Genomic DNA, 11,565 nt, shown 5'->3' with positions numbered 1-11,565 from the left:
CGCTGGTGACTCACCAGTTGCCAGGCAGACCCGCAGCGCCCAGCGCTCCCCACCCGGACCCCACCTGCGCCCCCCCTCGCCCCCAGCGCCCCCCGCCAGGGGAATTTGAGGAGGGGGCGCGTGGGGGGCTCCCAGGCCGGGCCCACAGCCCAGCCCTGCCCCAGCTCGACCTGCCCCGACTCCATCCCGGCTCCTCCCGCCGGATGCGACCGCGCTGGGAAAACGGGGGGCCAAGGGTGGGCGCTGGGCCCGGGGGGAGCAGGAGAAGGGATGGGGGAGGAGGAGAAGGAGAAGGAGGCATCTTTTAATGGTATTTTATTGAGTCTCATTTTTTAGAGACCAGGATCAATACTCCCCGGGCGTCAGGGCGAGTCCCTCAGGGCTGTGGGGCCCTGCTGCCGGCTCACCCCGTGCCAGCCCAGCGCCAGCGCTCAGCGGGGCTTTGGCTTCCCGTGCCCTTTCCCGTGTCCCCAGCCCACCGTCACCACCCCCGTGTCCCCAGGTCGTGCCCCACCCCTCCCCCCCTCCCCCTCTGTCGAGACATGGAGGATGAGAATTTCCCCACCATCCACCCCAAAGGTTCCCCCGAGGCCATTTCCTCTCGTCCTTTCCCTTGGGAGCAGAGCCCCAGCCCTCCTGGCTGCCCTCTCCTGTAAGGGACTTGGAGAGAGCCAGGTCCCCCCTGAGCCTCCTTTCCTCCAGGCTCAGCCCCCTCAGATCCCTCAGCTGCCCCTCAGAAGTCCTCCAGACCCTTCCCCAGCTCCATTCCCATCTCTGGACATGCTCCAGCCCCTCCATGTGTTTCTTGAAGTTTGAAGCCCAATCGCTGCCCTGTCGCTGCAGGTGCCAAACCCCCAGGGAGACTCCTTGGAAATGGGGGTAGAGAGGAGCCCTTCAAAGGGAAGCGGGTGCAAAAATGCTCCCAATGGCCGAGCGGGTTTGCTGTGGCTGCGGGAGGAAGAGATGCTCCGGGACTCCGCCTCGGCCCCGGAGCGGAGCGGCCCGTGCTGCCCCGGGGCGCGCGGGGCTCGGCCGTGGGGCGCGCGGGGGGGAACGGACAAACGGGCACCGGACACACGGACACGCGGACAAACGCTCCCAGCGCTTCAGCGGCAGCGGCAGCAGCGGCAGCAGCGGCAGCAGCGGCAGCAGCACAAGAGCAGCACAAGAGCAGCGAGTCCACGAACCCTCTGCGTCCCTTCTCCTGCTCCTCCTCTCCCTCTCCCAGTGTCTCGCACCCTCTCCCGCTCTCCCTTTCGTTCCCCAACCCCCCCTCCCGCGGCCTCCCTCTCCCCACGCCCGGCCGGGCCATGCCCCCGGCCCGCCCCCGGCCCCGGGCGGGGCTGCCCCCTCCCCGCCCCCGGGCGTCCCGCCGCGGTCCCGCCTCCGCCCGGCTCTCGCCGTCCTGGCTGTGGCGCTGCTGGGCGGGCATCAGCGCCTGGCTCCTGGGCACCATCGCCAGCCCCTGGCTCCGGCTGGCCCGACCCCGACCCCGACCCCTACCCCCACCCCGACCCCGGCCTCGGCTCCTCCCGGGGCCCGCCGGGGACACAGGCGGCGCGGCCACTCCCGCCGCCTCCGCAGCGTCTTCCCCGCTCCGAAGTCCGCCGCTCTTGAGCGCGGCCGCCGGCCCCGAGCCGCCGGTGTCCGCTTCAAAAGAGCCAACATGTGGGGATGGCCGGCCCGGGGCGGTTGAGCGGCGCTCGGGGGCCGTTCCTGGCCCCGGGCCGAGCGCTGACGGCCGCGTCTCGCCGGCAGGGAAGGCGCAGCAGGGCCTGAAGGAGCGGTACCGGCTGGCTTCGCTGCTGGGGCGCGGCGGCTTCGGCAGCGTCTTGGCGGCGACGCGGCTCTCGGACGGCGCCCCGGTGAGTGGCGGGGCCGGCGGCGGGCGCAGGAGGCGGGGGGCAAAGGAGGAGGAGAAGGAGCATGGGGCTCGGCACGGCGGGCGGCGAGCTCAGCCCGCTGCTCCCCTTGCCTTGCAGGTGGCCATCAAACGGGTGCCACGGAACCGCATCCACCATTGGGGCCAGCTGGTGAGTGAGCGAGGGGCAGCGGGAGAAGCCGGGGCGCGACGGGCGGGGATGAGCCGAGGCCCGGCAGGGTGGAAGCCGCCAGAACGCCTCGAGGGAGAGCGGCCGTGGGGCCAGCGGAGCGCGCAGAGCGTCCCCGGCTGGCTGAGGGCTTGCCGAGCCCCGGCACGGCATCGGCCCCGCTGACGGCATCGTGCTCCTCCCACAGCCCGACGGCACCCGAGCACCACTGGAGATCGTGCTGCTGGACAAGGTGTCCGCTGGCTTCCCCGGCATCGTCCAGCTCCACGAGTGGCTGGAGCTCCCCAGCAACGTGGTGATGGTGCTGGAGCGCCCGGAGCGGTCTCAGGACCTCCTGCACTTGATTCGGGCACGGGGCTTCCTGTGCGAGGAGGTGGCGCGGCACCTGTTCCGCCAGGTGCTGGAGGCCGTGCGGCACTGCACCAGCTGCGGGGTCCTGCACCGGGACATCAAACCGGAGAACATCCTGGTTGACCTGGCCACCGGGCAGGCCAAACTCATCGACTTTGGCTGTGGCACCTACCTGCAAGCCGCAGCCTACACCAGCTTTGCAGGTGAGCCCACGCAGGGGGAGGCTCCTGGTAGCGGCATCTCAGAGCCCAACAGCTCACAGCCCAAGCCGGCTGTGGCCCGGGGGATTGTCCCTTTTGCTGCCAGTCATGGCAGCCGGAGTCTTCAGCTGAGCTGCTTTTGAGCGGCGCTGGCTGAGGGCCCATCTTCCAGCCCTGCTGGCAGCCTTTGCCAGCCACTCTGCCCAGGACTGGCGCTGGGGCTGGGGCAGCCAGCGCCACAGAAACACCCGTGGGTGGGGGTAGCAGAGAGGGGGGGCCAGAACCTGTGCTCCAGCCCGTTTGGTGTGCAGGCGAGACAGGGCTCGGGCCGCTCTGCTGCCCGTGCTTGCCTTGGCTTAAGAATGGTTTCTGGGGCAGTGCAGGCAGGGAGGATGAAAGCGTGGTTTTTCCCCAGCACCAAGTGCGTTTTTCCTTTGCATGGAATGCTCGGGCCTTGCCAGGGCTTCCGCTGCCCTCTTGCGACACCAGCGGCTTCTTTTCCAACCCCCAGTTTGTACACAAGTCCCCGGTGCTGGCGAGAGGGCAGCGGGTGCGGCCCCCGCAGACCCAGGGATGCTGGGGCGAGGCTCTGGGAGCAGGCAGCGTCCCCCTGAAGAACTCCATCTCTATTCCATAGGAACACCGTCCTACAGCCCCCCGGAATGGACGCACCTCGGCTGGTACCACGGCGAGGCAGCGACCGTCTGGTCCCTGGGCATCGTGCTGCACCAGATGGTCTGCGGGGAGCACCCTTTCAGGAGGGGCTGGAACAGCACCTGGGGCCGGCTCTCGCTCCCACGACGGCTCTCTCCAGGTGGATCCTCGTCTCTGCAGCACGGGGGGAATAGCAGTGCTGGGAGACAGCAGCGGGCTCAGGAGCATGCCACACTGGCAGCTGCTGAGGAGGCGGCAATGTCCTGCTCCCCTCCAAAAGAAAGAATTGATGGCAAAGTTTAGGCACAGCCCTGAGCACACGCAGCACGGCCTGGCCATGGCAAGAGTGGGGCAAAGCGGACAGGAGCCTTCTGCAACTGACTGGTGCTTTCTGCTTTCTCTGCGCAGAGTGCCAGGATCTCATCCGACGGTGTTTATCCGTGCTCTCCTCGGAAAGGCCCTCATTAGAAGACCTGTCCTGTGATCCTTGGATGCAGGATATTCGCGTGCCGTAGGAGAATGGAGAGAGCCACACGCACGCTTTGAGCCAGGGAGCCGGTAAGTTCCAGCTGCACACGCGCCTTGGCAAGAGGCAGCAAAGAAAGGCAGAGTTTTTGTCCTGCCTGAATCGCTGCGCAGGGCTCCTCAGCTGGGCACGCGCAGCCCTGCTGCTGGAGCTGAGCTGCTCTTCCCAGCACTGGTGGCCCCCATGCCAGCTGCTTTTGCTTGTCCTGCTTCAGCGACAGCCGGGGCCCTGGGCAGAGCACTGACAGCCTGCTCCAGCCCCAGGGAAGAAGGAGCCCCTGGAGAAGCTGTGCCAGGTGCGGCTGCTGCTGCTGGAGACATGGAGGGTGACATCAAGGATGACAAGCTCTTCCTCCACCTGGCAAGCTGAAGATGATGGACTTCAATTGTGGCACCTTCTCCAAAGCCAGGCTCCACGGCGAATTAACAGATGAGTCCACACGCAGGGGGCTGCTCCCAGATTTGTGCATTGCACAGCCTGGCCGGGAAGCAAAGGTTCCCCCCTTTGCTGGGGCGGATGCAACCAATTCTTCAGTCGGCTGCCAAGCTGCTTTTTGGCAGGGCTGGGGGGATAGGCTGGGCTGGTTTTGAACTGGGAGTCTGCTCCTGGCCCTGCCAACAGCCCCCAGCACCCACCGTGCCCCGTGCTGGGGCTGGGGCAGCCGGCCCGACACAAAGCAAGCCCCATGGTGGGAGCAGAGGTTGGACACCAGAAGCTGTGCATGGGCTGCTTTGCTCTGCAGGCAAGGAAGGGCTTGGGCTACTCCACTGCCCTTGTTGGCTTTGGGCTCAGCATGACTTTTGGGGGCAGTGCAGGGGGAAGGGAGAAAGCGTGGGCTGCCCTGGCCCGTGGGTGGGTTTTTCCCTCCCATGGCAGGCTTGGGCCTTCCTCAAGGCCCCAGCAGAGAGAAGATTTTTTACCTTTTTCCTTGTTTCCCCTTTTTGTCTGTAATCTCTTTTCATTGATTTATGGTTTGTTTTTCCAAAGGAAGCGTTCTAGGTGCTGTCGGGTCCGGATGGCGAAGTGCTTGGGAGCGGCTGCGGCGTGGGTGGGACGTGCCCTTGGAGAAGGCTGAGGACACCGTTTGGGAGCAGCTTTTCTTCTGGCGGCGGGAGGCGTGAGGTGGGTGCCCGTCCTCTTGGCACAGCTGGGGTAAGGGCTTTTGGGAGACGGCAGCGAGCGCAGCAGCATCCCGCTCTGGGCAGCTGCTGAGGAGGTGGCTGTGCCACGGCCGGCTGCAGGCTGGGCACGTGTCCTGCCCTCCTGCTCTCCTGCCAGAGGCAGCAATGCTGGGCAGCTTTGGGCAGCGCTCTGAGCACGGCCAGCACGGCCTGGGCACCGCGGGCGGCTGGGACAAGGGGAATGGGAGCCTTCAGCCGACGGGCGCTTTCTGCTTTGCCTCCTTGCAGCCGGGCTCTGTGGATGCTGAGGCTGCTCTGGGCTCCGCCAGGGCTCTGCTGCGGCTCAGCCCCGGGGCCACGAGAAGCCAAAGAAGAAACGCCGTGACCTGCAGCAGAGACGTGCTTGAGCAGCTCGGCAGTGCAGCTCACGTTTGCAGAGCGTGCACCTCCAGGGGAAAATATGACACCCCCCAATAACAAACTTGTTCAGTAACTTCTGAAATGAAATCAGTCTGGGATGACCCCAATGGCATTTTTCAGCTTGCTCAAGCTGAAGCTCAGCCCTTCTCTGAACAGTTCTCTCCCCCACCTGCCTTTTGCTCCACAAGTGCTCCCTCTTTCCCCCAGTGAGTTCCCAGCTCACTGCAGTCCCCATTGCACTGTAGCCTTCCTTGATGCCCCTGGCCACGAGGAAGAGTGAGCCCCAGGTTTAGGGACTCATGTAGTCACTGCCTGAAGAACAGCAATGTCTCCGAGGTCTGGTGAGATTTGGGTGTCATTCAGAGCTGCTCTCCAGGCCTCAGCTCTGCTCACTGCTGGGTTCCCACTCCCTTTTCCTCGTTCTTCACAGAGCAGGATGAGCTCTGTGAATGCCCTTGACTCTCGCCACTCTTCCCAGCCCAGCCACCCAGCCCAGTCAGGCTTAAGATGGAGCTTCTTTGTCTCCTCTGGCACCTCAGTGCAGTCCCCTCTGCGGGGAGCAGCAGCCCCAGAGCGCAGCACACAGCAGTGCAGGCCGCACCTGGAGCAGCTCCCTGCAGCCATGGCCTGGCTCTTTGTGGCAACCAAATGCTCCCTGTGTGCAGCTGTCCCTGGAGGATGGTCCCAGGGCAGAGCCCAGCCGGGCTCCCACTGCATCCCCTGGAGCCTGGGGCAGACAGCGCTCGCAGAGCTGAGGTTCATGGTGAGCACCCAGAGCTGTGGCTCGCAGTCGGTGTTTGCAAGCATTGTGATCTCATCTCCTGTGACCTGTGGGGAAAAGGAGATGTGCAGCCAGGCCAGCGCTGCCCCTCTGGGCAGGGACAAGGCTGAAGGCCTTTCCTGTTGCCGAGGAGGCGGCATTAAGCCTTAGCGGGGCCTGGCAGCTGTGGAGCCGGATCTCGCCCGCTGTCCGGGACTCGCTGCCCACCAACCGCCCCCACCCGCCGCGCTCCGTTCTGCAGGGACAGAAGGCTCTGGCTGTGCGAGGGTTTCCATCACGTCTGTGTACCCGTGGCTCTGCAACGCACACGGAGAGGGAAAGTGTCAGTCACGGTGCTGGCACACTCCTTCGTTTCCATACAGGACACGTCCCTGCGCACCCCGTGTGCAGATCTATTCAAAGGACAGGCGTGGATAGAGATTTCCCACGGAGCTCTGACTCTGGCGGAAGTCACCTTGGCAGCCAGCAGCCAGGGGATTTGTTTCCCAGCTCTGTGTCAGTCGGTGCCCAAGAGCTGAAGGGAGCAGCATGTAGAAGCAGTTCCTAGATTTCTAGGCAGGCAGTGGAGCTGACAAGCATCCGCATAACTCGCCGTGTTCATCGGGAGGGGGTGCTGCTTCTTTGGGAATACGGCACAACGGAGACACGAGACTTGGAAAAATCCCAGCTCTCTGTGGATTTGTGCAGGAGGGAGAGCAGCAGAAACACTTTGTGTCTGCTTGTGGGGACACAAGGTGCAAGGAGCGGGGCTGGCAGAGGGTGACCTGGGCTGCTGGCAGCTCAAGTCCCATGTGTTGCGTCTGCCTGAGGGAAAGTTCACGAGCCTTCCAGGGCTGTGCTTTGCATTGGTAGCTGGACGGGTGCTGATAACAGAGCGGCGTTCTGGCTGCTGCCTGTTGCAGTGGGGATCCTGCAACACGCATATATCAAACCAGGAGTCCCGTGGAAAGGAAATATATATGGACAGACAGATTCTTGATAGCTGTTTCAGAGATGTTTATTTCTCCAGCCGCATGGCCGGAGCTCTGCCGAGGAACTGTTCCAGTCACGGGACCAAGGGTCCTTCTGCCCGCGCAGAGAACACAAACCAACCAATGGGAACGAGGCTGAGCAGGGGCAGGGAAACCCCGTGTCTGTGCCCTCAGGGCCCCTCTCCCAGGGCTCCATGGCAGGGGAGGGACCCCAACAACAACCTCCGCCGCCAGCCGCCGCCCGCGCGCCACCCCTCTCGGTCGGGCGTTCCCGGGGCTCGCTCCACCACACGCTGTGCAGGGCCAGGCAGGCACTGCCGGGTCCCGCCGCTCCCGCCGCGCCTCGCTCCGCCACCGACACTGCGGCTCGCGTGGCTCCGCCTGCACGCGGGAACTGCCTCGCTGCTGCTCGCAGAGCGCTCGGCGCACGTGGCCTGGGCCGCACGGTCCCTGCGCCAGGCTTCCCTTCACCAAGACACAGCTGACATGGCTCAACAGTCTCGGTAACTAAATAATATTCACGAAAATATTCTTCCATCGGCATATATTTTGACTCCAATATTAACTGTGTCCAAACGGTTTTCCAAAAGCCCTTGGTAAGAATTAAATCCCAAGAAACATAGAAAAAGTTCTTAAACAACCATGCCAGGAAGTGTTTCAGTTCTTTTTGAGCTTGAATCAAGCTAAAATTTACAAATCGTTGTTCAAGAATCATTTTAAGATAAATGTCCATATGTGGCTCTGAGAGCCAAGAGTCTTCCCACGGTTCCTCCATAGTTTAGATATGGAATAGCAAAGCAAAACCAAGAAAAGGAATTCAAAGTTTCCAGGGTTTACTCACACAAATCAGTCGCTTAGGGATCGGGGATCGTTCTGCTCACAAATCTCCACCATTATGTTGCAGTGGGGATCCTGCAACACGCATATATCAAACCAGGAGTCCCGTGGAAAGGAAATATATAATGGACAGACAGATTCTTGATAGCTGTTTCAGAGATGTTTATTTCTCCAGCCGCATGGCCGGGGCTCTGCCGAGGAACTGTTCCAGTCACGGGACCAAGGGTCCTTCTGCCCGCGCAGGGAACACAAACCAACCAATGGGAACGAGGCTGAGCAGGGACAGGGAAACCCCGTGTCTGTGCCCTCAGGGCCCCTCTGCCAGGGCTACACGGCGGGGGAGGGACCCCAACAGCTGCCCAGCAGCGCTGTCCCTCTGCCATTCCTTCCCCCAGCAGAGAGGATGGGAGTGGGCAGGATCCTGGCAGGGGACACAGCCAGGCCAGCGGACCCAAATCAGCCAAGGGGATGTTCCAACCATATGACTCCAGCTCAGACGTATAAAGCAAAGGGAGAGAGGAGGAAGGGCAGGGGGAGCTTTCGTGATTCCTCAACGTTTCCCTCCCGGAGAGACCATTCCGTGTGCTGAAGCCCAGCTTGCTGGGAAGTGTCCAAACATCGCTGCTAATGGCAAATAGAGCTTGGCTTTTTTCCTTAGCCTGAGCACATGCAGAATCTTCTTTTTTTCTCCTTTTCTTTTCCTTTTTCTTTTTCTCTTTTCTTTTCTTTTCTTTTCTTTTCTTTTCTTTTCTTTTTTCTTTTCTTTTCTCTTTTCTTTTCTTTTCTTTTCTTTTCTTTTCTTTTCTTTTCTTTTCTTTTCTTTTCTTTTCTTTTCTTTTCTTTTCTTTTCTTTTCTTTTCTTTTCTTTTCTTTTCTTTTCTTTTCTTTCTCTGTAATAAAACTGCCTTATCTCACCCTGCTGGTTGTTCTCCATCTTATTCTCTGCCCTGGGCCATTGGGAAAGGGACTGATAGAGCCACTTAGTGGGCACCTGGCACCCAGCCGAGGTCAGCCTGCTCCCTCCTGTTTCATGTCAGCAGAGAGTGGCACAGGACAGAGCTGTATGGCTGAAAAACAGGACTCACTTCACACACTCAGCCCTTTGCCTGCACTAGACTCAGCACAGAACGGAGCAGCCGGGTCTTGCTGACGAAGCACTGATGTCAAGACTCCAGTGGCAGAACACCTTCTTTTTCTAATTGAATCTCTCCAGCAGGACAGCAGTCACCCACAAACACCCCTGATTCCTCAGAGCCTGCCTGGGCTGCCCTGCACCAAACTTCAGAGGAAGAAATGATCGCGTTTCCGCACCCTTTCACTCACCGTGATGCGCCATCGGGATGCTGCTGTTGCCTTTGCCTTGTGAGTTGGAGATCACGGCTGCTGTTGTGCCCTTCTGGCTGCCGCCTGAAGTTCTTCAGCCAAACTGCAATTGCCTCTTTCAGTCAGGGCTACCCACTGTGCTTTCATGGCACTGAAGTCAGTCTTTTTGTTACAGGTGTAAGGATCAGCACACACTGAAATGCCCACCAGCCCCCGAGCACGAAGGCGAGGAGAATGAAAGCCATACAGGCCCCATTGCCAGCACTCAAACACAGTCCTGTTGCTGCTGCTCTTGAAATAGAACCAGCTGAGAGAGGCCAGCACAGCAATTGCCTCTGGAGCATGGAATGAAATTAAAAATCCACCAGGACAAAGAAAAACCAGAACTTCTCGACTCGCTTCCTTGCTTCTTCCCAGCAGCAGGAGACGTGCACGTCCAGAGGCATTTTCCACTGCTGCTGAGCACAGCGAGAGCACAGCCTGCTGCCCGGTGCCAGCGGGAGCCTGAGCCCAGCCTGGGGAGCTCCCGCAGCGTCGGCAGCTCAGCGGACGCGGTGCCAGGGCCGCAGCCCCAAGGACACGGCCACCAATTGCGGGGCAGCGGCGCAGGTGGAATGTCCTGCGGCCCAGACTTCCTGCTGCTGCCACACAGTGCCCATCCTTCTCCCCTCCTCCTCTCCCGGCACGGCACAAATTCCACCTGGCAGGAGGCTTCCCCAGAGGGTGCTTGGGCGCCTCGCTCCCCTTTCCACCCGAGTGTTGCTGCGGAGGAATCTTTCACACAGTTCTGTGAGCCCGGGCTTCTCACCTCGTGCTGAAGCTGGGATGCAAATGGCCTTGTGAAGAAAGTCAAAAGCCAAGGGAAAGGATTAGTAATTATTAGAGAAAATTACCCTTCTTCCAGGCAAGGCTGACCAAGTCATTTCCTGCATTTCTCCTTTGGTTACAACCGGCCCTCTCCCACCAGGTCTGGGAAAAAATATGGTTCCAATCTATCTGTAACACTTCTATCTTTGCAGCCTGATCTACCTGCTTGTTGTTGCGATGTTCCTCATTAGCCCTACTCTTGGGGACATGAGCATCTACATGGGGGACTTTCACAACCAGCTTCTTACTCAGGCAGCGATGTCTTTCCATTCTTCAGCAGCCCAGATTGGTTTTCCCCTATGCTGCCAATTAGCTTTTTCCCACTTTTCCAGCCATCCCCACAGAGCATTGGCTACCATCCATGAATCAGTGCAGAGGTAGAGCTTTGGCCACTTCTCCCTTTCAGCAATGTCCAGGGCTAGTTGAACAGCTTTGAGTTCAGCGAGTTGGCTTGATCCACCTTCTCCTTCAGTAGCTTCTGCAACCCGTCGTGTGGGGCTCCATACGGCTGCTGTCCACTTTCGTTTCATCCCTACGATTCAACAAGAACCATCAGTGAAAAGAGCGCAGCGTGTGTCTTCTGATGGCAGCTGGCTGTACGGTGGAGCTTTTTCAGCACGTGTCACTTGTTCTTCTTCATCAGCGAGACCAAAGTTTTCACTTTCAGGCCAATTTGTGATTATTTCCAAAATCCCAGGGCGATTCAGTTTTCTGATACAGGCGCGCTGTGTGATGAGAACAATCCATTTGCTCCATGTGGCATTGGTGGCATGGTGGGTAGAGGGAACCTTTGCTTTGAACATCCACCCCAGCACCGGTAGTCGGGGTGCCAGGAGGAGTTGTGCTTCAGTGCCGATTACCTCAGAGGCGGCTTGGATTCCTTCATAGGCTGCCAAGATTTCTCTCTGTTGGGGTGTAGGTGGCTTCAGACCTTCTGTAGCTTCAACTCCAGAATCCCAGTGGTCGACCTCGAGTCTCACCAGACACCTTCTGCCAGAGGCTCCAGGACAGACCATTGCTCCCGGCGGCAGAGTAGAGCACGTTCTTCACTCTGGTCTTGTCCTGACTGGGCCAAGGGCTACGGCGTGAGCGATTTCCTGCTTGATTTGGGCAAAAGCTTGTTACTGTTCAGGGCCCCAAAGGAAATCGTTCTCCTTGTGGGTAACCAGGTAAAGAGGACTCACAATCTGGCTGTACTCAGGAATATGCATCCTCCAAAAGAGCAGGATAGGCGTTGGATGATCCCCAGTGACCCCCGTGGGGCAGAGCCCTGGTGACCCCCGTTCCGGGTGATCCCTGCTGGGTGGGGGGAAGGTGTTGGAGAGATTTCTTTGCCTTCTCCTTGTGCTGCTGGGATTCGGTTGGGAATAAATTCCCTCCCTGTGCCCAGGCTGGGTCTGTTGTGCCGGTGCTCGGGACGGGATCTCTCCTGGTCCTTCTCTCAGCTCCTGGGCTTTTCCTTG

General features: G+C 60.2%; 1 protein-coding gene across 1 annotated transcript; it reads left to right on the top strand.

The window, feature by feature from the left end:
• Positions 1-1,358: 1,358 nt before the first annotated feature.
• LOC125320997 (serine/threonine-protein kinase pim-1-like) lies at positions 1,359-4,034 on the top strand (the record flags this gene model as incomplete). The annotated part of the gene is made up of 6 exons (XM_048293437.1): positions 1,359-1,865; positions 1,983-2,033; positions 2,239-2,605; positions 3,240-3,416; positions 3,665-3,814; positions 3,997-4,034. Coding segments are annotated over 5 exons (1,209 nt in total), but the record flags the coding sequence as incomplete, so codon positions are not given.
• Between the last annotated feature and the right edge of the window lie 7,531 nt (positions 4,035-11,565).

Source organism: Corvus hawaiiensis, unplaced genomic scaffold (assembly GCF_020740725.1).
Source record: "Corvus hawaiiensis isolate bCorHaw1 unplaced genomic scaffold, bCorHaw1.pri.cur scaffold_32_ctg1, whole genome shotgun sequence".
Lineage (NCBI taxonomy): Eukaryota > Metazoa > Chordata > Aves > Passeriformes > Corvidae > Corvus > Corvus hawaiiensis.
The sequence above is the reverse complement of the archived record's forward strand: the minus strand, read 5'-3'. Positions and strand labels throughout refer to the sequence as shown.